The following is a 26,239-nucleotide window of genomic DNA, read 5'->3' on the forward strand; positions in this document are numbered from 1 at the left end:
GCTTGTGGGTTGTTAAAAGGACGTATCAGAAATATCTTAGGAATGACTTGGAATATGAAGTTGAAACTTACAGTGGTTGTTGTATGGGATGTTGGACAAACCACGACAAATATTTTGCATGCGACTACAACTACTAGTACTGCTGCTACGGTTACTATTATTACTACTTTTACCACTAATATTGCCACCAAAGAGAAGGGTACTATAGTGAAAACTTCAAGGGATAATGAAAAAGTTTTGAATTAAATCAAAACATACTGAGTGCATGCAGGTTGTCAAAGAACGTATTAGCCATTGCTGAGGAACTGTTTACAGAAATAAGTTCAATCTCTCAGCGTTTTTTGAGAGGGATGTTGAAAAAAAAGGTGTTATGTGCACACAGTAGCTAATACTACTACTACAGCAATTGCTACTACTGAAGCTAAGGGTATTAAGATGAAGTTTTCAGGAAATTTTTAGAGGGTGTTGAGCTAAATCAAGATACACTATGAGCATGCAGATTGTCGAAGGTAGTACCTGTAATACCTTAGGAATGGCTTAGACTATTAAGTTAAAGCTTCGGGGTATGTTGAGGTGGACTTTAAAGCAATCAAAATCTACTATATGCATACTACTACTACAACTCCTACAGTAATTACTGCAACTAGTGAGGCTAATGGTATTAAGGCTTTCATGGAGTGTTAAGGGGAAGTTTCAACTAAATCAATACGAGCTATAGGCATGCAGGTTTTCAAAAGGGCATGATGGCCATATCTTAGGAATGGCTTAGTTAAAATATTAAGTTGAAACTTTCAGGACATACTGAGGTGTATGTTGAAATAATCAAAAGGCACTATATGCATCTTACAACTACTGCAACGAATGCTATGACTCTTACTTCTACTGAGTCTAAGAGTAATAAGGTAAAATATTCAGTGAATGTTTAAGAAGATGTTGAACTAAATCAAAATACACTGTGTATATTAAAGTTGCCAAATGGGTCTATGAGGAATTTCCTTCACTCCTTCATCTTTTTCGACACTAAGCGGCAAACATATCCACCTTCCACAATAACAAATGCTATATGCATACAATCGGTGAGGTGTCTATGTAAGCTATAAGACGTCTTAATTCTGCTTTCAAGAAAAGGAACTAATCTGTGTGACAGAGCTTAATTTTAACCTATATTTTTTTTCAAAGTTGATTAATTATGTTTCTTGACTACAAAGTTCCTTCTGTCAGTTGCTCATTATGGGGCAATCTGGGTAAAACTATGAGTGTATCCAATGTCATTTAGATAAAGACTCTCTGGGACATAAAATATGTCTGAAGATCTCCATTTTTTTCTGGGTAAAAAAAATACAAAACTAAATGAGTTAGATACTTTGCGATTTAACAAGAAAAGATAGGAACTAAAACTACTAGCGCCATTGGCAGTATATGTGTGGCAATTTCACTAAAAAAGCAGAAAATTGGGAAATTGACACAATTAAAGCGATATTATAAGGTTAAAGCTGAAATGTATCTATAAGCAACAATTAATCAGTTTTCTTTTATTTTCAAGAATTATTTAAAGTCAAAATCAATTCTGCACAAAGTAGAATGAAGTTAGTTCAGAAAATATTGGTAAATTAAGTGAGTTAACTGGCGATAAGAGGATTCAATAACCTTAAAAATCATTTTGCAAGTCTCAGCGTCAGATCGCCATCTCAAAGACAAACCACCCATTAGCGAATTATTCCAGCACCACACAGAGCTCCCAAAGTGATTTTAGTAAAATATAATAGGAGATCTTAAATGTGTTAACTGTTTGAAAAGCTAGCAAAAGGCTAGTTTAAAATAAAAAAATGTACAATATCTTACTAATTGTCAAATAAATCACTGTCAATTCAATGTGCATACAACATGAATAATATGCTTCCACACAATGGGAAAAGTTAAATTTGTTCTCAGTTTTTGGGGAAAGTAGGCTTTGGTTATTAGCTGTATGTCGTTTATTTTATCTCTTATTTAACCTCTGCATATTATGCCAAGACCTCTGAATCAATCCTACATAGTTTAGCCACATAAAATAAAAGTTTATAATGGATGAGGCAGAGTGATTCTTTTAGGTATTAAATCCTTTTAAGTTCATAGGCGTACTGGTGACAGATTTTTTTTTTACTTTGCTCTTTCCTTAAATTTTAAAGAACCTGAACAGGGATTTTTAACGTGCTTTTTTCTTGATCTTGTAATGATTCTAGTGATGCTCTTGAGGTCTAGAGATTATACAATAAGAAATTTAAGTACTTCCAAAGAAAGATGAAACATGAATAAATTATCATGGTGAAACTTGGCAAAATTTACACATTAATTTTCTTTTTTGTAAGACCTTTCTAGACACTGTAACCCTTAGCTCCTTTTTGAAATTTGTTGCATTTTTACCCCCATCCTCGGAACTCAACCCACCAGCTTCAGACTAGCTTGGGTAGGCAACTTGGGTAGGCTCTGCCCTAAAACCATGAAGTAGTAATTGTTCTCACTCTTTTTACTTGTTAGTGGTGCTTTGAAATGATACATTGAATACATTTTCATTTAATTTTCAAATCCTATGAAGTATTATTTAATAAATTTTGACAAATATCATTTTACTGCAAAAATTAAGAATCAAAACTTCTATAAATAAAACCATCCATTGCTTATAATTTGAAATCACCTTTATAGTTATATCACAAAGGGTCCCACTTCTTCGCATTTCTTCCATCTGAGGAAATGCATCCTTTTGAACGTCACTACTGCAAAACACGACCATGTCCATATCTGACATCTTCCAAAATTTTTATGGAGCTTGCTTTCTCTAAAAACAGAGGAAGTTCACTAGTCAGTAACCAAAAGGGTTGCTTTTTGACAATAAATACAAGGATAAATACTCATATAAAGATGGCACCCAAGAGGAATAAAGGAACTAGAAGAAAAGGCCTAAACATTGCTATCAAAGAGTAAAATAAGAGATATAAGCGAAAATAAGTGATATCACTGATGGAATATCTATTGTTGTCTTCATAATATCCAACAGTTTAGCCTACCAAAAACACAATGGATATTTCTACTAAATACTGTAGTATCCAGTAGCAATTGGTTGGGACACAGGCAAAAGTAGCATTATGGGTCAGTTTGAATACTGATTCCAACTTCAAAAGAGAAAATTATAAACAGAAAATAAATCTAACAAGTTTACAGAGCATTTAACTTTAAATAGAGTAGTGCAAAGAGGTCTTCAATCATCCTAATATTTTTTTTTTTTTTATTATTAATTTACAACAAATAGTTTTATATAAATCAATAAAATTTACATTTGTGTTTTCTCTGAATTAAACCCTACCAAAAAAAAAAAATTCCCCAATCAAAATAAATTAAAGCTCACATGGTACATTAAAGTGGTGTTTTTAAAGACAATTCCTTATTCCAATGTCATATTATTCTATGTTAATTAATCATACAGTGTCAAAATCAAAATAGTGAATCATAATATCATAGTAGTGAATAGTTTGACAGATGAACAAATCAGGTAAAAACAGGTTATATTATATAACTCTCCCTTTTTAAATATAATAGCCACTGCCATCACAACTGAACCCCAGTCCCTTTCCCTCCTCTAATGAAGCCATGATAGCCCTAGGTAATAAACAAAAGTTATCTGTTGTTGCCATGTCTCATTCAATGAGATGCAGCAGATGTCCTACAACTCCATCATCACTAACCTTCATTGTCATTCAAATACCTCCCAGCATTAGAAGAAGAAGAATGGTATATAATTAGTTCTGAAACCACTTTGAACAAAAAAATCAGATTTTGAAAGCACTTTCAGAGCAATAGTGAATGGGAAGACAAAGTGCAGGATAGAAATATGGCAGGGAAAAAAACTACTTTTTGATTCTCCATTATACCCTTTACAAAAATAATAATTGCTACTATTCCAATTGGTCCCTAGCACTCATGATAGGCCAGATATACTCCTAGGTTTTACACAAAAGTTCTCTGATAACATTAGTCTATAATCTCTTTTAAAATTTATATTTTGTGGAATTTCTGTGATGCTTCCACTTCAACTCATATTTATTCTACTATATATTTATATGAATATCAACATCATTCTATTTGTTTTGTTTCTGGTTTACCTTAATTCTAAATATCTGGAATGTGTAATAACTTTGTTGTCAATAGCCTATGTATCTCATTTCTGAATTCTCTATTTTCAGCTAGTTATTAGGTGACATAAAATGTTTCTTTTTTTGGTTATATCTTCACTTATGTAGTATAAATACTGTAAGGGGTAGGAATGCTTATTCTGATAATATTTTTTTTTCTATATTGGCTAACAACAACCCAACAGTAGTAAATTTTAAAATTTGAAGCACATATATTTCAATTAAAGGTAAAAAAACAATAGAAAACAGAGAACTGAAAGTAAAAGAAAAAATACACAAAACATGAATTAGACAGGAAGCAAACCAGAAAATACATTTAATATAAATTATTTTCATGTTATAAAGTGAGATATGGTTTTCTAGATTAATTTGCTATCAAAAGATAAAGGTACCAATTGATGTGCCTTTTAAAGCTGATTCTAAATATAATTGCTTCTGTTGCAAACATGTCCTAGTCCCTCTCTCAATGAGGCCATATATAACACTAGGCTATATGAAAAAGGTTGTGTATTTTGCTGGTTGGCATTATTCTTTGTGTTTACATCTCAAGAACAGCTTCTTTATAACACCAAATAAAGCCAATATATAAAAAAAACTAAATCAACTGCTTTTTGCATATAGCCTAAGACTATATCTGACCTTATTAGGGAGAACTGGATACAACTAGTGTAGCACTGATCACAGCATTTGAAATCAGTGTCAAAATGTGTATCACCTGCTATATTTGTATCTAAGCTAGCAAAATAACCCAGAAAACTCCCCAAAATAACAAATTTTGTTATTATACTATTTCCTGTAGAAAACTCATAGACTAGCTTAGATAGTTATTTTTTCGTGCATTATAGACCAACTGTTGATGAGACATAAGCACAAAACCAATGGAACCACAAAACAAGCAAATCAGCATGAACTGAGTTGACTACAGCTCCACTACACTTTACCCCCAAACCCCCTAATATGTAAAATTATAGCCCAAATTACATTTCATATGCATTCTACCATGTGGCCCTTGCTTTTCTGGTTCTTGTTTCATCATACATAAATTCAATTGATAGTTACATGGGTTGAAACAAGACAGACAAATGGCACAATGCATGGGAAACATAATTTGGTCTTGCAAATTAAGGGGAGGGTAAAGTATAACGGAGTTGTAGTCAAAATGTGTTAGCTTAAATTATTCTACATATTATGAAGCAAGGATTGTTTCCTTAACATGATTCCTTCTCAACAGCCCCAATTCTAGACCCTTACCCATATGGAAAATACATAATTTGGACTATATAAATTACATATTAAGCGGGGAAGGGGGGGGGGTAAATTATAGTGGAGCTACAGTTGAATATGTTAACTAAAATTATTTGGCATAATACAATGATAAAATTTTGTTATTAACCCTTTTCAAGCCAAAATAAGAGAAAAAGGTATAATCTTTAAGTATCTATATAGGGCTTAAAATTGAACTTCCAAGTAAAGCCATTATTATATCTGGAAAGTGAAGAAAGAAGGCATCAAAGGGTATGTTTACCTTATTCAGAACTTAATAATGGAAAGGTCTCTATATTTACTGCTTCCTTCCATTTTACTCCTCATTTTAAAATCATTTGACATAGTATTTCTTATGTAACATTCAAATAATCACTCATGTTAAACAGGATATCTTTGAGTGTATACAGGAGATATCTGTTATAGCCTACACATAGAAACATATTATAAGGGTTATATGTGGTCCTATTGGAGGGGGGATTGTATTTTCGAGGTAACAACTAGGCTATTTTGTTGAAAAGGAGAAAGAAATAAGGAATCTTATTGTAGGCTGCTTTTAACTTTATTAAGATGTTTTTTAGAAGACTCCATCTCCTAATCTTCTACCTGGATTTGTAACTTACAAATTGTAAGTGAAACAACTAGGGGTAAGACCCACAGCACTTAGTCAGTGCCTAATCTTGCCCATTATATTCTGATTGTAAAGTATAATTCCTATATGTATACAGCAGGCTCCTGATTTTGAACCTTACATTTGTAGAGTTAGATAGTTATGATTGGCTGATGGTTGGAACAAGACCAGTTGGGACTGGCTGACTACAATCTTGGAAAACATCTGGTTTGTAACCAAACAACCAACAATATCAAGCAGTTGAGGAGAAGGTTTGTGAGGAGCAATTGGCTGAGGATATTAGGGACAACCCTAAATCTTTTTGGCATTATGTCTCTCAAAATGTCACAGCAGATGCACAGTCCCTGATATCCTGTACAATAGTCAACCAGTAGCTGATTCTGAGCTGAAAGTTGAAATTTTCAACCAACAATTTGCATTTGTTTTTTCCTCTAATTCCAGTGCTGTTTTTCCACCACCTCCTATATATGATGTTTCACATACTATGGAACCTATTCTGATTAATGATCCAATAGTTCTATTGGAACTTATGTTACTCAAATTGAATAAATTAGCTGGGCAATACTGCATTTATCCTTGTATCCTCCATGAATGTCAAACAGTCTTGTGTCAACCTCTTTCCTTACTGTTCAAGTCATCATTAAATCTTTCCAGACTACTGCTGGATTGCAAAACAGTGCATATCATTCCAATATTTAAGAAAGGCAGAAAGGACTTTGCTGAAAACTACCAACCTATCAGCATGACATCAGCAGTTGTTAAGGTTTTTAAAGAATGGTCAATTCTGTAGTTACTAGACATCACAGCACAGCTCACAGCATGGCTTTTGTTCTGGAAGATCTGTTGATACCAATCTCCTTGAATCACATGACCATATCACTAAGTTACTAAATGCAGAGGTGCTTACTGACATGATTCATCTTGACTTTTCTAAAGCTTTTGACTAAGTTTGTTACAAGCAACTTGTAATCAAATTATGGGCTACCAAACTTCAAGAGAATTTCCTGCTCTGGATCCTTGGTTTTCTTTATATGCAATCTTAATGTGTTCAGTTACCTGATGACTCTGGCAGCTGTATTCTTTCCTTATCAAAGCATGTTTTGAGTAGAGTTCCTTAGGGCTGTGTTTTGGGTTCTACACTTTTTAATATCTTCATTAATGATGCTCCTTCTACTATTAGCAGTAAACTACCACTATGCTTGCAAACTGAAGCTCATAGGACCAGCCTTGTGCTTTGAAGATCATACCCTTCTACAAAATAACCTCGGACTGGTTGATCAATGGGCTGAGGCTTGGTTTCTTAAATTTAATGTTGTCAAGTCACATGTCATTTATCTTGGAAAAAAGAACCATTGTTGATTGTATTGTCTCTCAGGTCACCCACTTTCCTCTGTAAATACTGAGCAGGATCTTGGAATCATTATTGATAATGAATTAAAATTCAGCACTCATGCTAAGAAGTCTGCTGCTGGTGCTAACACAACCATGGGGCTACTTACTTCAGTTTACTTACTTCATCAGTCTTCTGTATAAGGGACTTGTGCATTGTAAGCCTGAAGCTGGAATGTCTCTAGCCTCCTCTTATTTTAAAAAAGACATAAACATGTTAGAAGATGTGCCACCAAAGTGAAATCTGGTATGCATGGACTTTCCTACCCTGCAAGACTAGCAAAGCTGGAACTACCAACTCTTGTATACAGGAAAAATAGAGGTGATACCATTTAATCTATAAATTAATGAGGGTTAATACATACCCAGCATTATTTCCCACTGTTGGTCATAACTCAAGAACTAGAGGTGATCAGTTGAAACTTGTTAAGCACCCTACCCAATCCAGTCTGCACTTGATTCTTTTCTTTGAGAATCATAAAAACATAGAAAAAACTCTCTGAAAAAACTGTTACTGATGAATACATGGACATCTTTAAATGAAGACTAGATGCTGAGTCTAGAGAGTATAAACTCAACTGGGAAGCTATGGATCAGCACTGTGCACCTGGTTTCTATAGAATCTTGAATTGAACTTCAACTCTGGGGCTTTACAAGGAGAAATCCTTAATTTGTTCCAAGCTATAATTTAAGGTTAAAAATTTGAAGTTGTGGTAAAATTTTAGTTAATTGACTTCTTGCTATCTCAGAAAGGGTTTAGATTAGGAAAATGAAACTTTCAGGGATGAATCTACAGACTAAAGTATGTCCTGGGAAGATATTTTAAAGCAACTACCTCTACTCCTTCTCTCTCTAGAGGGCCCTGACCTTTGATGATCTTTAGAAATATGTGTGATATAAAAGTGAAACCTTGCAAAATAGATCTTCTGCTTAACTGAAGTACAACAAAATTGTTTTCAACTTCATAACTTTGCTCAATTCCATTTTATAAGGTTTTAAAGATATGCAAATACATTTCCTAAATTTTGAAAAAAAAAAAATTGATATGGCTCAAATTCTACTCAAATAACAGGAATTACATTTTCAGAATTAAAGGCAGAGAAAAGGCACCTAGTAACTGAAAATTAAGGTAAAATGTTGTTTTATCAAAATTTCAATAGGTATAGACCTGTCATGTAGGCAAATTTCAGGGCCCTCCAAAGGGATAAGGAGTGGAGGTGGGTACTTTAAAATATCTTCCTGGGACATACTTTAGCCTGTAGACCTATCCCTGAAAGTTTCATTTTCCTAACCTAAACCCTTTCCAATATAGTGAGAAGTCAATTAAATAGAATGTTACCGAAGCTAACTCTAAACCCTAGCCCATGTAAATACAATTATTCTGTTTTACAATAGCCTACATGTCTTAGATTAAATCTACCCAAGGTTGACTGTGTCATGATTAGGATATTTTGTTGTAACTTTTAGATCATGTGTCAAAGATTTGACAACATTTTGTAAGATTAGGTTCAAGCTTCAAATGTGTGGCCAAGAATAGGCCTCACTGTTCTCTATCAGTATATTTGAAATTGAGGATGTTGTAGGCCTATATAGCTTAGTTGAAATATTCAAGCTAATCATATAATTTTTAAGAAGAGCTTGACACATTCAATAGTGAAACAATCCTCTTTCTAGGAAGCAATATGGAAATTTTCCTATGATTTAGCTGTTACGAGTAGATTAGCTGGCTGAGAACTGGGTGTCTTACCCCTAAAAGCTTATACTTGGAAAGAACATAAAAATGCATAGGCTATAGTTGGCTAAGCCTGGTGCCCACCTTGTCAATATTAAAGTAATGAAATTGTCTCTAGATTTACCACAGTGAGTGAAGTGAATCGCTAAAGCATGCTTCCATGTTTTCAAATTCTACGGTAAACAGAACTGCCGCCATTTATGAAGAAATCACTTAAAAAATTTAAAATAGTCACTATAATCACAGTCCTGCGGTGGCGCAGTGGATTTGACCTTAGCTTGGTAGTACGGGACCCAGAGATCGAATAACGCTGCAGGAATGCACTGCAGGGCCGACGCAGGGACCATAATAGTCAAGAAGCGTCGTTAATTCTTTAATAATAATAAATCACCACACTTTTGGATTTAAAATTGCCACCATTAAGTACCTTTTAAGACATTTATCATAATGATTTTTTTTCTGTTTGATGGCACCTATGGGGGACTGGAAAGGGATGTGCTGCAATGACCCAGCTAGGTATTGAAAAAATGTTTGGTTGTTTAATTTTATTCACTTAACGAAAATCCTGTATCCGATTTCTAGTAGAAAATAAAGTGTACAAGAAATATCCCATTTTGTGTGATCTCAAAAGCACAATTGCATACACACTAGTAAAGAGTGTCTATGTCTTGATTAAGCTTGCTCCTTAATGATAGTTTGATCAATTTCAGGAAGGAGAAGTGTCTCTCAACAAATAACCTATAATATGGAAATAGCATAAGAAAAATCATAATCTCTTCACAACTTCGGAACATGAAACCAATTTTACAAACCTTGAACTTTCCATGAAAGATCTAGAATGAAAAATGATCAATTTTTTTTGTGCTTGCTCTCCATTCATTTTTCCTGTTTTTCAGATTAGCCGTCACCTTCAGTTTAAGACTTCTTCACCCAGATCTATCGTATATTTAAAGTGATTTCAGAATACAGTTGTCAGTGGAAAAGAGCCAAAAACAGCAGTAAAAAGGTGCAGACACGTTTACTGCTCAACCAATGATGTTGTAATGATCCTTTTTATAAAGGTTTGATAAACCTGACACATTTGCTATTATTTCCACTAACTAGCTATCAGTGCTATAGCGAAAGCTCAGCAACGTTTTCCAATGCCGGCTAGCATTTTTACTGGGATGAATGAAAAAAACTTTTATTACGAAACAAGCTTCTCGAAGAAAAGTAAAGAGCTCCACTAAATCAAATGGGAGCAGAAATAAAGTCGAATAGCCTTCCCAGCGTAAATCTACTACATGTTACCATTAGTAAATAAATGAAACTCAAAACGAACATAATTACAATAAATAGCCGAATCAAACTCAAAACAAGCAAAAATGGCTGACAACTCATGCCTTCTCAAGACCAGAATATAATTTGGACTTTAATGAATAAAAAACGATATGGATCGTCAATCTAATATGCATACACTAGCACTTATTCCTTAAAGTTTTAATAAAAAAAAATTATTTATTGACTTAAAAAAGAGTGAAAACAATTAAATGTGTTTTGTTTTCAGTTAAGTACAAATCATGTTCTTGTCTTGAGAAGCCATGGGGATTGTTGGCCCTACTCATGTTAATTTTTGCTCGTTTTCAGTTTCGTTTATTTATTGGTGGTGAATTGTGGTAGTTTTACGCTTGAAAAGTAATTTGACTTTATTTCTGCTCATTTTTAAATTAGGGGACTTCTCGTCTTTTCTTTGAGAAACTTGTTTCGTGGATTTTTTTTTTAAATCAATTTCTGTTTGTTTTTATTGACGCAGTCTTTGTAATGAGGAAAAATAATATCTTATATTTTTTTATGATAATTCTTACTTTGGCTTGCTATTTGTATGTTGGAGAAACTTTTTCAATAATATTGAATATTTTCAAATAGTTATTGAAAATAATATTTTCAATACTTTTTTAAAATAATATTGTTTAATTTAAGATTAGCCTATACTTCCTGAAGTTGATCTGGAAAAATAAAACTTAATATAACTCCCAAAAAATTCTATCTACGCTCTTTGACAACTTGGATACAATTACAGACTTTTGATTTATTAAAACTATAAGAGCGGAAGTAGTGAAAGTAGTAATACCGAAAAATTCAACAGTCGTACTCAGTATGTTGCTGAAGTTTCTTATTAGCAACCATACAAACAGTGCCTTTTGATTTACTTTTAAAGCAGCATTTAGTTTTAAAGCATAATAGGCCAATTGGATAATTTTCGGGGTTGACCTACACAATATCCTAGAGAAATATATCCTGGACTGTTCTACTATGCTGAACAAAATGTCTGTCTCAAAATTTTAATTGGATGTGATTAGAAAATGGATGGGTTTGGGAGGAGGGTTGCTTGCCCTCAACTCTCTTTTTATTCTTACAAAGACCACTAGAACTTTTAATCTTGAATTGAATTAGCTCATTTGAAAGTATCAGTAATATTTCTAGATTATACAGAGTGGCGCTGGCTTTGATATTGCCTACATGCCCTTTTGAAAACCTGCATATACATAGTTTTTTCATTTAATTGAAACTCCCCTCTAAACGTTCCCTAAAATGTTTCACCTTAACATCCTGATTGTTATTAGTTAAAGCAACTATAGAGTAAGTATTAAGAGTATATGTATAGTATTTTGGTGATTTGAACATCATTGTCAGCAAGTTCTGGAAGTTTTAATTTAATACAATTATCTGTTCCTATGACATTGCTGATATCCTTTTGATAACCTGAATTTTTAAATACATTTGTGATAGTTATCTTAATACTCTTAGCCTTGCCAGTAATAAAAGTATCGGCAGTAGTAGCATTAATAAAGGTATTGTACTTGAGCAACTAGCTTCTTAGAAACAACTCTTACTCAGTTATGATTTGTTTTTGTCGAGTAGTTCCGATCTAGCCCCTACTTTTTGTGAAGCCGTATAAGCTGTTTTTTTTTTTTTTTTTTTTTTTTTTTTGTATCTCCCAGTTCCCAGGCGCTTTATTCAGTCAGAGACAGTCCAAGTTGTGTTTTCTTTTCCTAGAAAGACTTCTGCGTGCTTAAGTTTCTCGGTAAAGAAATGCTTAGCTTCAGTTATAGATACCAGAAATCAAATTCATATGTAGATAGAATAGAGTCATGTTATTTTAGCCAAAAAGTTCAAAAAGAATTTGACCTTACTAACCACAAAATACTAGTTGAAAAACTTGTCATTAAACTCAATATTAACTCTTTTCTAGTAGATTTAGCTGCGTCCTTTTTATCTAATTGCCTCTTTCTAAAAATGGTTAATAAACTCGTCAAGGAATTTTTTTGGCAGATGGGAATTCTTAGATTATATAAAAGTCGTTGAAAACTGCTCTAGAAATATATTGAGCAATCCTAGGAGCAACCTTAATAGCATTGCACATGATACGTCGGACCTAGACATGATATTAAACCCTTCTAAATCCAAAAAACGCCAATTTGTTACCTTAAATTCCCATCTCATTTTCTTGATTTTATCCCTCCTGAAGATTCTGTATCCTACTTTAAATTACTTGGCTTAGCATTTTCTACTAATTTGAAATGGAGTATTCCTGTAAAAAATATGATCCACAAAGATAATACTTCAATTTACCCTGGAATCTCCTAGGAAGGGTTCAGTAAAGTTTAATTTAGCTAAGTTAAAGTTTAAGAGGGAGCCCTACGAATGATTTAAAAGAAGCCAAAGTTTCTTAAAGACAAATTAGATTTTAAATGCTTAAGTGAAGAAAAGTTACATTGTGCCTTCGTGCTTCAAACCTCAATCAATGTAACGACAAATCCTCAGAAGGAAAATGATTTTCCGAAAGGACACTCTCTACCCCTATTCCGCTAACATCGGGCCACTTTTCAGCCAGTTTTTACTCCCCACCCTGTTCGGCGTTCTATCTTCAGTAACTTTGGGGTAAGTCAGTCTTTTCCGTTCGCTACGGTTTTATTTTTTCCTTTTCCATCCTTATCTTCAATATGCTTGTGCAATTCAGTACACGGGCATCCCCTTGGAAGATTTAAATAAAAGTCAATTCGCCCAATAAAGAGCCCTGCGAATGAGTTTGAAGAAGGCAAAGTTTTGTACTCTCTTTTTTAGAAACAAGTTAGGTTATAAATATTTAAGTGCAAAAAAAGCTACGTTATGCCCCCGTGCTTCAAAAATGCAAAGAAGAATCCACGCAGGGAAAACATTTTTCCCAAAAGAGACTCTCCACCCCAATTCCGCTAACACCGTGTTACTTTTTAGCCAGTTTTGACTCCCTGCCCTCGTTCACTGGTCTATCTCCAGTAATGGAAAAAAAACTTTGCCCTTTAAGACATGCAAAAAATTAACAAAGTATTCAATCCGGCTCTTTCTTTTTTTACTTTTACAAGTGTTGCAGTGGTTTTGGATGTTCGTTCGTATCCTTTCATCTATGCGAGTTTCATTTGCTTTACTCTGACTGTGATTTAACGAATGATATTTGTTTTTTTTTCTTTTGTCGTGTTATGACCCATATATATGTTGTTCTTTATTTTTTTTTATGTTTTATTTTTTTGGTGAATTAGATAAAGTAACTATTTTATATAATCTTTTAGAAATGAATTATGCAATCCGTCTCTTTAATACATGCTTTAACCAGTTTTTATCGAATTGTTTTTCAAAATTTTTGAATATCATTTCTCTTCTTTTTTTTACTCCAAAATACGAATTGGTTTTGTGACAGAGAAAAACAAAGACAAAATATACGATACATGCCATAGCTCCGGGTCTATGGTCGCACAATGCCATTAGGTAGAATAGATTATCACTGAGTGGTTTTTATCTTAACAAAACTGGACTGACGTGGTTTATCGTCAAAGGGTCTTGTGATATCTGTGGCCACCCAGCCTATTTACAGAAAAGGGATTTAAAAAAAAATACAGGAATTTTGAGGCCAATTATAAACTGTCAAATGCCTCCCGAGAATGATAGCTGAGAGTTTGATATTACTTCTCTCTTTCATTACTTTTGGCTCGTTAGTTTTGTTCTGTTCAGTGCTTCCACTAAACCCAAATTCTCGGAGACTTACTCTAAAATGTCGCAAAACTAGAACAGCAAAGACGCTTAGAACTGGGAGTGTCAAAGCTTTAAATCCGGCCCGTCCTGTCTTACAATGTTAAAAAGGCGTTGGGTATCTAAGTGCCTTTTGGCTCTTTATAATATTCTTTATGCATTCAAGAGGTAAGGGAAACTGAAAATAGACAAGTACAATCACAAAATTGATTGGTACCCAAAATTATTTCATTTGGAAGTCTGTATTTCACACAATTTTTCCGTGTTTCCGAATATCGCAATTTGGCTCATTGGAATCTGCATCGTAGGGCTGAATCTTTTACGTCAGTAACATTGGGTGCGTTTGTTTACTTGTCCAATGGGATTTTTACTAATCGAGGTTTAACCCCTAAAAGATAGCAACAAATACTTGTCTGGCCACGTGTCACTTAAAACGGCAAGATTAATTGCGAATAATAACAACATTGGTCACGTGTAATTATTGTTTTAATGCTATGTAAAGTTTTGACAAGGAAGAGGCTAGGACTTTGGGCCTGTTTCAAATTTTACAGGCAAATACAGCTTCAGCAATTATTTCAGAGCTGGGTAGCCTAATACAATTTGTGTGGCCAGAAGTTTAATTGTAAGATTTCAAATTGTGGTTGTCATTTGCCTTTTTAAGTCATTCCATTCAAGATGCTTTGGATATTTTTTATTGTGATAAATTGTCTTAATGCTCTGAAAAGGGAAAATTATTTCAATTGCATAGGGTAGGAAAATTTTGGTAGGCTAATTAATTCAAAGTCCTAAATTAGCCAGGGACGTGTTTTTTTTTTTTCACTAAAAAATCACCACGTTCTTTGAACTCCAATTATATAGCCCTGTTTTTGGCCCCCTTGATCCAGTTCCTGATTGTCATTTACACTAAATTTCACTTTTTCTGTTACCTATTTATGTTTGCACCAGTTTTACCATTGGGTAAAACTGGTACAAACAGTATTACTGGCTTTCATATAAAGTGAATATACCACTTGATGCCTTTGGAATGCTGTTTACAAATATAATAATTGCTTCTACCGCAAGTTCAGATTTAAGCACTTTTTGACCTCTTAAAAATGACCTATATATGGGGTCATTACAAATCTGTAATAGTTTAGAAACAAATTCGGGCTATATATTTGCACATCAGGGGGTGGGGGTAAAGTGTAGCATATATTAAATATGTAAACTAACCGTTGCTTGAATTTTTTTTATGTGTGTGCTGTTGCACTGGTGATTTCTCTTTTCATTAAAATTTGATGTGCACAAACACATTAAAAAAACAGCAATGGTTAGTTTACGTATATAATATATGTATGCTTTACCCCCACCCCCCTAATGTGCAAGTATATAGCCCAAATTTGTTTCTAAACTATTACAGATTTGTAATGACTCCATTTATAGGTCATTTTTAAGAGGTCAAGAGGTGAAAAAGTGCTTAAATCTGAATTTGCAGTAGAAGAAATTATTATATTTGTAAAGAGCATATAAGAAGGCATCAAGTGGTATATTCACTTTATATGAAAGCCAGTAATACTGTTTGTACCAGTTTTACCCTTGTTTCTTGTTAATATTACTAAGGGGTCACAGTTAAGCACTAGAGAAGTCATTGTTAAATAACATGTGCTTATGTATATATAGCTTTTTGCTACTTATTCTTCTTTGGTTATATAATGCTTGATGTGGTATAAGCCAAGAGAAGGACCTATAGAAGAAAACCTGTTAAAAAAAGATGATTCTTTGTAATTTACATAATAATTATAGCTTTCTACATGCAGCCCTGCTCTACTTAAGCCCCAACCCTCCTAATATGGAAATCTATAGCTGAAATTACATAATTTCTATTGATTCTGCCAATCTATCCCTCAACCCTTGTACCTGTTAATTGAGGCAACTGTGGCAAAACAAGAACTGGAAAAACAAGTAACAGGTGGCAGAAAACATTGGAAATATATAATTTGGGCTATATGTTTGCAAATTAGGCATGTTAGAGGTGAATTTCTTGTTGTTCATATTTTGATTTACAAATAAAGTGAATATACCACTTGATGCCTTTTTGTATGTTCTTTACAAATATAATAATTGCTTATTTTGCTAGTTCAAGTTTAAGCACTTTTTGACCTTACTTAACCTAACAAATTTTGGCAGTGAAAAACATACATTATTTTGTCAAAAATGACCAAAAACATGTACCTTAATTGAAAATTTGGCATCAAAGAAGAAGAAATACAGCATAATATTGTAAAATTTATTAATCCAACTTAATTGTGGAAAATCAGTGCTCATAGATTATACAACATGTAAAAAATGGATTAATAATGAAACAGTAAGTTTGAGACCAATGTTTTAAGCTTTCTTATACCCAAAAACTATTTGAGTATACTTTGGTCATTTTCAAGAGCTCAAAAACTTGTACTTGAAGCACTTATTATGTTTGTAAAAAATAAAAAAGGGCATCAAGGAGTATGTTCACTTTATTTGTAAATCAAACATATGAACAACAAAAAATTTACCAATTATTAGTATAGCTGCACAATTTTCCCCTGGGTATGTAGGCTTAGTGGAAGGTCACTTATACCTGATCATGTCCCTACTGTTTTTACTTGGTTGAAAAAAAATCCAAAGAAAGTTCCTATTGAAAAGGAAAGAGATCAAAAGTGAGATTGAATTTGTCATAGCTTGGAGGTTTGTCCCTTCAGTCTGTTTAAAGAAAACAGATTCATAATTGAAGCTTTGTTCATTTCAATCTTAGGGATAATCTAAATTTGTTACACTTAATTAAATGGTTGTAAAGGGATACTTTTATTTATTTGTCTTGTTTGTTTTCTACATAATTTTTTAATCTTTAAATTGATATACATTTCTTACAAATTAATTAGTCATATCATAGTTCCACTTGCAAGTTTTGACCTACTTTGTAACCCTGGTCTCAAAATTGCATATGAATTTATTGAAGCTAGGAAACATAGAACTCCTCTCTGTTTAAAAGAAAATGGATGGACATAGGTAGGTTTTAATACACTAAAGTCCTAGGGCCATGGAAATTAAAAAAAAACAATGAAGATTAACTTTAAAATTCTGGACATGACATAAATATAACATTCACAAAGAAAAACCATTCACAAAATTTTACTCTTGTGCTCAGTTGCCAACCTGAGCAATTGCCCTAAATTTTTAAACCTTGCAAAACATTCACCAGCCAATTCTTATGACCTATACTGTTGTCTGTACATCAAAAATTCATTGAAAAGGAAGGACCACCTTACTGGCATTTCTTCCTTTGTACTTATATTTAATGGGTTTAAAAGAAAGCACCTATGGCTAAGTCAGAAGCCTAGTAAAGGACCAGGTAATCCTTTAGACAGGAAGTGCAATAGGAAGCTAGGGGCCAGTCATCCTATGCTTTTGCATGTCCTTCCTGCTTACTGACCCCAGTGTTACGGGGGGGGTTTCTTATGAAGTTTCTTTGATTCTTATAGTTTACTGATTGCTTATAAAGTTTACTTGATTTCTTATATAGTTTACGTTGTTTGTGGTATGGGAGCTTTATAGTTAATTGATATAGATTGGGAGGGTTCTGTTGACCAGTCTCTATAACCTTGGAGACGAATTCATTATCATGACGTTTAGGTTTGCCGAGATGGGCAGATTCCCTTGGGAACGTACCAGTAGACAATAGGAACTGTACCTGTACCTTGGCTCAAAGACAAACACAATTATCGACAATAATTTTATTTTCTTACTTCATATACAACTTCAGGTAAAACGGCTCCAAAAAATGATAGTAGTATAAAGTGCATCAAAGAGTGACTAGCAAAAAACTGAATTACACACCTAACTTTTAGTTCACCTTATATATCCTGAATCAATCCGGATTTCTAAATTAAGCACAGGGTAGACTGACCTCAGAAGAGTTGCAACACAACTCTTTTTTTTGACTATACAACATATGGCTTAACCTCCTTGCAAAGATTTATTATAACGAGGGTTTTCACCTTCAGTTTGTTGACCAGACCAGATGTAGAAATCTTGTTTCTAATTGGCTTTATTCAAAAGTTTGTATCTAATTTTGGTAGTCAAAAAAGTATCATTTTTTGCTTGAAGGAAGATTTGTACCAAAGGTAAAAAGTATCATTTTTTGCCTGTTATAAAACTTGTACTAAAAAAGCACAAATCCTATGAGATAATTAACTTGTACTTTAAAATCTTTATATGTATAAGAGATTCTTATTTTAAAACTTTCTAAAATAAATGAATGAGAGATTTGGTTTTGAATTCTGAAAGGGGGAGGGGGTTTGCTGGTCCATATGTTACACCAGATTTCTCTAGGCAACCTGTTAAGTTTGGGCCAATTCTGGCTGAACTTACAGAGTTAAATCACTGACCTTCATCCCAAACCAAATAAACTGCTAATGCCAGAAATTAAACCTGTGCCCTTTGGATAAAGGATTCTCAACCTAGAGTGCCAGCCACTTAGGAAGGAACACAAATGTCACCAGAGAACAAAAATTATTTGGAAAAAAGAAAATATTGAAAAAAAAAAAAAATAATAACTCAAGTCATAGTTGCTCATTGCTGTCCCACAAACAATATGTATTTCATTAAGACAAATAAATTTTTAAACAGGTATCAACAAAACTCCATCAGGGATTGTATTTACTTAAGGTACAATCAGCAATATTTTAATGCTTAGTTTTGTGATATTCTGGTTTTGAAATAATAAAAAAAGAGAAATTATATGTTCTACTTGTTTTCCACAAGCCCATTTGAAAAAAATCATTTGTAACAACAATATACCCATGGTTGGCTCAGAATCTCTCTAAAATTCTTTAAACTGAAGGAATTTAAAAAAAAATTATACTCATCAGCAAGAAAAATATTAACATAACTCTCTAAACTTGGCACTTTTTAAGACAATTTTTAGCAAAGCAAATGCAAAACTTTAATGGTGTCCTATGTCATCTAAAAAAAAAAAAACATTAAAATGTGTCAAATGAATTTTGATGTAAGATGCCTCAAATATTTTCAGTTGAATCTGTGAAATGAAGGGCCAGGTATTCCTTTACATTTTATACAATATATAAAAAGAAAAACAGTTCAAATTTTTTCACAAAAGAAGAAGCTTGATGTAAAAAAATAAATGTATTTTTAACAGAAAGCAACTGACATCAATGAATCAAATAAAACAAAAATTCATGGAGAATAAATAATATAAGCCATATATTTAACCTATAATGAGGTGGCATAAAAGATTATTTCTAGAATTAGAAAAAAACAGTGTTATGGCTTAAAGTTCTGCTCAATCAACAGGAGTTGTCTAAGGCCAGAATAATTAAGAACTAAGGCCAGAGAAAAAGAAACTGATAACCAAAAAATAAGGCACCCAAAAATTTCAGGACCCTTTAGAGGGAAAAGAAGTAGAAGTAGGTACTTCAAAATACCTTCCTTGGACATACTTTAGCCTGTAGACACATCCCCAAAAGTTTCATTTTCCTAGCCTAACCTCTTTCAAAGATAGCCAAAAGTAGCAAAAGTAAAATTTTACCCCTACTGTATCTTAAAACTCCAGTTTAAATAACAATCTCAACAAATATAGACTATATAAAAGGCTATAGGTATTGGCCTAATCATTCTAAATTTTTTCCAACTAATAATTATAGGATGGTTTAGAAACTAGGCCTGTTTGATATGATAGCATTTGACTAACTCACCAATGTGATAGCTGCCTCCCTAAGAATCAACCTTTTTAATAACAAAAAAACTTTTCTTCTGACTCCTTATGAAGCTTAGCCTATGCAAGACAGGCCTAGAACACCAAAAACCCTTTAGATACTAAGGAATATGCATAATATTACTTACAGGTCACTAAAAAGCTAAGATTATTTCTATTATTTACAGTTTCCTTGTCTTTTCTCTAGACTTAACGATTTCACATGTTTATCCATTTAAAAAAATATATAGCATTGACGTCACAACCCTCAATAATCTTTTTATTTGGGGGTTATAAAGTGCCAGCCCACGGACAAGTAATCTTGAGCGTTTGTGGTGATAATCCGACTAACCTCTGACGTCATATGTGTCTCAAAAAACGCTTGGATTAATCAGATTAGTAATCGGACAAGTAAACAAACGCACCCATTGGATTTTAATAATTATTTAAATCTTTTGTTGAAGAACTGCATGAAAATCTATCTGTTAGAAAAAAAAAAAAATCTGAAATGACTGCTGCTGCTTATCTTGAGCATTATTTAGATAGTAAGTATTCTAGTCAAATAATTTTAAAGCACCACTAGTATTGCTTTGAGATGAGGTTAGATTCTAGATGGCCTAGGCCTATTAGCTATCCTATCAGCCCAACCATATAATCACAGTAGGATAGAGAAGATGGTATTAGTGAGAACTTTGGCCTACTCAAAATGATACTACAATATTTTGAAAACCACTGTAAAAATCTTAAAATACTGTAAATATAGGCTAGCCTAATTTACTAAAGCATAGGACTGGATCGTCTTGCTAAAATTGCTTATTGATGATAGGGTAAGACGACCGGTACTCGGTCACTTTGTTCACTCTTCACACTTTTTGACATTCAATCTACTATAACTACTTTATTATACCACCTAGAAATTTGATTTTTCTACAGTTAGAATTGTCTCTGTTTTTTGAACAAGTAGGTCATTAATTTGAATAGTTTTGCTTATACTGCACTACATATTTTTGAATTTAGCAAAAGCTATCAGTTCAGCTAATACTCGTCATATAGTTTCTCCTATTGACAAAGATATTACGCAATAATACAGTATCTAAGTCAGAGCCTTGCTATTTCTCGGTCACTTCCAAAAAAACCCGTTTAGACATTCTTTGCTGAGATCTATGACTCAGGCCCTTTGTCTCGTTATTAGACATTTTAATGTTTTGAAATTTGTTATTTCAAATTGGATTTTCAGAGCGAAAATAGTGGATCCAGGATTTTCTTTGGGGGGATGGGGCACATAATAGGTGCTTTGATAAACTTGCGAACAAAGAAATACCTGGAATTAAAAGGGAATCTTGACAATTATGCGTCATACATAGGCCTAGGTAGTGGAAATGGTCTAAAGTGGTAAGGAGTTTGGCCTTTATTTTAATACAACCGGTTATATTTAATACATTATTTAATACAAACCGTTCAAACTGCTCAATGCATCAGCTCTTTGTCTCAATACATATTAATTTTTAAAAGGTTAATTATTTTTGGATAAATTTGAGAAATATGTTATTTTAAATTGGATTTTTAGAGAAAAAATAGTGGATTCAGGAAATTTTTTTTGGGGCGGGGGGGGGGGGGCGCATAATAGGCTGCTTGGATAAACAAAGAAAGGTACTACCCAAAGAAATACCCTCAATTTAAAGGGAGCCTCAACAATTGTGAGTCGTGGTAGGCAGTGGAAATGGTCGTAAATTTAATCTAAAATCGGGTGAGGGATAAAGTTCAAATAAATCTGTTGAAAGTAAGATGGTATAAAAATGTTGATACAAAAAATTAGTGACAAAGTTATTATGCAATAATACATATTCTCGTCCTGTCAGTCCCCGCTGTTATCTTGGCTATGACTCAGGCTCTTTGTCTTGTTAATATTTAAAATCAGTATTAATATGCGATTCTTTTGATGTAGCTATTGGTATCAAAATTCCATTTTTTAGAGTTTTGGTTTCTATTGAGCCGGGTCGCTCCTTACTACAGTTCGTTACCACAAACTGTTTGATTAGACATTTTCATGTCTTGAAATTTGCTATTTAAAATTGGATTTTCCGAGAAAAAATAGTGGATCCAGGATTTTCTTTGGAGGGGGGAGGGGGCGCATAATAGGTTGCTTGGATAAACTTGCAAACAAAGAAATACCGACAATTTAAACATAACATCGACAATTATGCGTTGTAGGTAGGTAGTGGAAATGGTCTAAAGTACTAAAGAGTTTCGCCTTTATTTTAATGTTTTAGGATGAAAAGAGGAGGTGATATGTCATATAATGCAGGGCTTTAATTGGATGAAAATAGGCAGTAAAGTGGCCACCATTTCCTCACAAAAATTCAAAACTTAAATTAATAATTTTTGCACTTCTCATACAATTACTTTCTATTATACAAATCCCCTAAAAAACAACTAGGTTATGTTGTAAAAGCCACCCCTCTTGGCAAAAAAAAAAGCAACACAAAAAACCAAAACAGACTGCCAAAAAAGTAATGATAGGCCTATCAATTTCTTTTTCTCAGTGCCAAGACTCAAAAACAAAATTTTTTGACAGTAAAAAGAACTGAATATTTTCCTTTTCAGTCCCATTGTGACAGCACAATCCTGAAATATCATTTTGACAGCCTAAAGAAGTTAGGATTTTAGATTTCTCCTCCTTGTTATTATGAAATGAAGATTTTCGCCTTGCAGTTGGCTTTTGCGGTAATAGGAACAGATTCTGTTGATAAACCTAAATTTAATTAAATACTTTTTGGCGGTATGTGACATTAGTAGAATCTAACAAAGACCACAAAAAGTGACTAAAGTTTTGTTTCAAACTTTTTTTCAAAAAGAAACGGTCTTAATATTGAAAAATTTGTGAAAAACTCAACTATTAAAAATCAATTACAAAGAAAATTTACTTTCGTCCTGACCAAAACCAGAGCAAGCAGTCTCAACCACAAATTCAACACCATGTCATGGGGGTGCGCCCCTCGCCCTTATTGGATCCGCCCCTGTTCAGATTGAAAAATCTAGCTGTTATTTGAAGACTGGGCTGCTTTGAGGTGAAGATGCTTACATGAATGAATTTCAGATGCTTAAAACAAAATTAATATATCTTAAAACCATATAACATGTATATGAAAGGGAGTGTCCCTCCCTCAACGCCCCGCTCTTTATGGTTAAACTTTGTATAAGAATTCTAGCAAATTCCCCTGTTGTAAAATTTCTCATGAGAAATTTACCCCCTAGAAACTTGCCTCACATGGGAAATTCTCCCCATGCTAAATTTCACTAGCAGAAAATCTCCCTACTCAAAAAAGTATGTATACTTCCCTATAATAGACAACGTAGGCAAAAAGGCAAATTTTGTAACTTAGACCAATTCCCAGGAGGATCGGGGTATCTTGAAAGGTATAATTGTTTGGCTTTTCAACTATTCTGAACAGAATAATACTTCTATTACTAACAAATTACCGCAGCACCAAGCCGCCTTAGGTCGACACGGCTAAGCTCAGTCCTCTTCCATCCCAATCTATTCAAAGCTTCCCTCTTTACACTCTCCCAGAAAATTCCCATTTCATTTAAATATGTCTTTATGAAATCTCCCACCCCACCCGCAGATGACCAGTTTTCTGTTTAGCCCTAGACGGTCGGTCAAAAATAACAATCTTCGGTAATATGTCATCCTTCTTCTGCAAAGCGTGCCCTAGCCATCTTAATCTTTCATTACAGCCATAGAAAGCAGAATAATATTCTCGAAATTTTGATTGGACCATTCTTATAAAAAAAATTCTAGGGTTGGATTTCTTCCAGAATTTTTTTTGCATAAGCTACGATTCCACCTCAAAATAGCCTACTCCTTTTGCATACTTATATTTGAAGAAATACCTGTTTTCACTTAAGTTATGACCCTTTTTAAGATCACGAGGGACCCCAATGTGTGGCAAATATTTTCGGGAAATCCCCCTCTCCCCAATGAAAAATTTCTCTCACAGAAATTTTCTCTATTGAAAATTTTATGAAGAACTTAAAGTCAAAAGTGATTGGAGATCTATGAGTCATGGAAGTAATTTCTGGGTGTAAATACTCCCCCCCTGAACAGAAAATAGAATCATTGTTTAAACACTTTCAGAAACGCTTAGGCTTATTAGCCTATTAGGAGCAACCCCCCTATAAGGGAGCAATTTGGAGCAACCCCCCTCACGTCATATGCTAATATATGTTCGTTTTAAAATCTAATGTTGGTCCTTACTTCCTTTTGAAAAAATTGTTCTCCGTTCTCTCTTTCAAATTGTAAGTTTGAATTGCAATCGCTAAAATTTAATTAATTACTCAGACAACACTAAAATTAAAAAAGATTGTTTTCAGTTGCTAGCCAGCAAAACAAATGAATTTATAATGAGATCTATAACTCAGTAGAATGAACGGGAATGACAACGAGCTATTGTTAATCTGTTTCATTTCAAGAGGTCTACGATCACTTAGATAAACTTGCGAACAAAGAAATACCCGCAATTTAAAGCGAACCTCGACAATTATGCGTCGTAGGTATTGAAAATGGTCTGAAGTGCTAAACGAGTTTCGCCTTTATTTTAATGTTTTAGGATGAACAGAGGAGGTGATATGTCATATAATGCAGATCTTTAATTGGATGAAAATAGGCAGTAAAGTGGCCACCATTTCCTCACAAAAATCCAAAACTTAAATTAATAATTTTTGTACTTCTCATGCATTTACTTTCTATTATACAAATCCCCTAAAAAACAACTAGGCTCTGTTGTAAAAGCCACCACACTTCACACGAAAGCAAACCCAAAAATCCAAAACAGACTGCCAAAAAAGTAATGATAGGCCTATCAATTTCTTTGCCTCAGTGCCATAGCAAGACTCGAAAACAAATTTTTGACAATAAAAAGAAGAAAATATTTTGCTTTTCAGTCCCGTTGTGACAGCACAATCCTGAAATATCATTTTGACAGCCTAAAGAAGTTAGGATTTTAAATTTCTCCTTGTTATTACGAAATGAAGATTTTTGCCTCGCAGTTGGGTTTTGCGGTAATACGCAAAACCCGCAAATTTAATTAAACACTTTTTGACGGTATACAACAATAGTGAAATCTAACAGAGACCATACAAAGTGATTAATATTTTGTTTCAAACTTGTTTGCAAAAAGAAACAGTCTTAATATTGACAAATTTCTGAAAAACTCAACTATTAAAAATCAATTTAAAAAAAAAAATCACTTTCGTCCAGATCCAAACTAGGGCAAGCAGTTCCAACCACAGATCAAACACCATGGCATGGGGGTTGCACCCCCGTAGCCTCCTTGGATCCGCCCCTGTTCAGATTGAAAGATATAGCTCTCATTTGAAGACTGAGCAGCTTTGAGGCGAGGAGGCTTACATGAATAAACTTCAGAAGTTTGACTTTCTCTCAGCTCCATTTTTTAAAACAGTAAAAAAAAACTTTAACGTAAAGAGTGGGGTGTTGAGCAGGGAACAGCCCCTTTCATGTACGGAGTAATTTCTATTCGTTTTAAGTTTTAATGTCGCTCCTTACTTTCAGTTAAAAATAACTTATTTTTTATTTAATTTCTGAACGTTTTTGAATTAATGCATGTTTTGGTTTTGGCTCTCCGCACATGAATAATTAGAACAAAATTTGCATATTAATTTATATTTTTGGCTAAATGATTTTCTCATAGTTTTGATTGGACTATTCTGAGAAGAAAGGAGCGGGGGAGTAGACCTAGTTACCCTCCAGTTTTTTGGTTACTTAAAAAGGCAACTAGAACTTTTAATTTTACGAACATTTTTATTAGTAAAAATATACGTAACTTACGAAACGAGCTTCTATATTCGTATACGTATATGAGGGGGTTCGCCCACTCGTTAATACCACTCTCTTTACACTAAAGCTTAAATTTTGTCCCAATTCCTTAAGAATGACCCCTGAATCACAAAGGCCGTAGAATAAATAGTTGATTACTTTAGCATAAAGAGCAAGGTATTAGGAGAAAGTGAACCCCTCATGTGCGTAATAATTTTACATTTTAAGACATTAATTAATTTTAAATTATTTTGAAGTAATTAATTTTACAATTTTACATTTACATTTACAATTTAACATAAACATTTTAAGTTTTAATGCTGGTCCTTACTTTCAGTTGAAACAACTTTTTCATATTTATTTTTTCTTTTTTAATGCAAAAAATCCTTCATGGAAATTTTCTTCCACCATGAAAAATTACTCCAAGGTAAGTTCGCGTGGGAGGGAGCCT

General features: G+C 33.5%; 2 protein-coding genes across 3 annotated transcripts in view; one reads left to right on the top strand and one right to left on the bottom strand.

The window, feature by feature from the left end:
* The window catches only part of LOC136039496 (kelch-like protein 18), a 53,107-nt gene extending 43,717 nt beyond the window's left edge, over positions 1 to 9,390 (bottom strand). Inside the window, exons 1-2 of one of the 2 annotated variants that reach the window (XM_065723283.1) lie at positions 9,306 to 9,390; positions 2,675 to 2,815 (exon numbers count right to left, since the gene is read on the bottom strand). In XM_065723283.1, the coding sequence (XP_065579355.1) occupies positions 2,675 to 2,785 (111 nt within the window). In that variant the 5' untranslated portion in view covers positions 2,786 to 2,815; positions 9,306 to 9,390. Of the gene's footprint in view, positions 1 to 2,674; positions 2,816 to 9,265 lie in introns of both variants that reach the window. The other variant, XM_065723284.1, reaches the window with a different exon arrangement.
* Positions 9,391 to 20,386: 10,996 nt separating this feature from the next.
* Positions 20,387 to 26,239, top strand: part of LOC136039497 (inhibitor of growth protein 4-like) — a 53,046-nt gene continuing 47,193 nt past the window's right edge. Inside the window, exon 1 of the mRNA XM_065723285.1 lies at positions 20,387 to 20,497. Within this exon, the coding sequence (XP_065579357.1) occupies positions 20,461 to 20,497 (37 nt within the window). The 5' untranslated portion in view covers positions 20,387 to 20,460. The remainder of the gene's footprint in view (positions 20,498 to 26,239) is intronic.

This window comes from Artemia franciscana, chromosome 19, assembly GCF_032884065.1.
Source record: "Artemia franciscana chromosome 19, ASM3288406v1, whole genome shotgun sequence".
Classification (NCBI taxonomy): Eukaryota; Metazoa; Arthropoda; class Branchiopoda; order Anostraca; family Artemiidae; genus Artemia; species Artemia franciscana.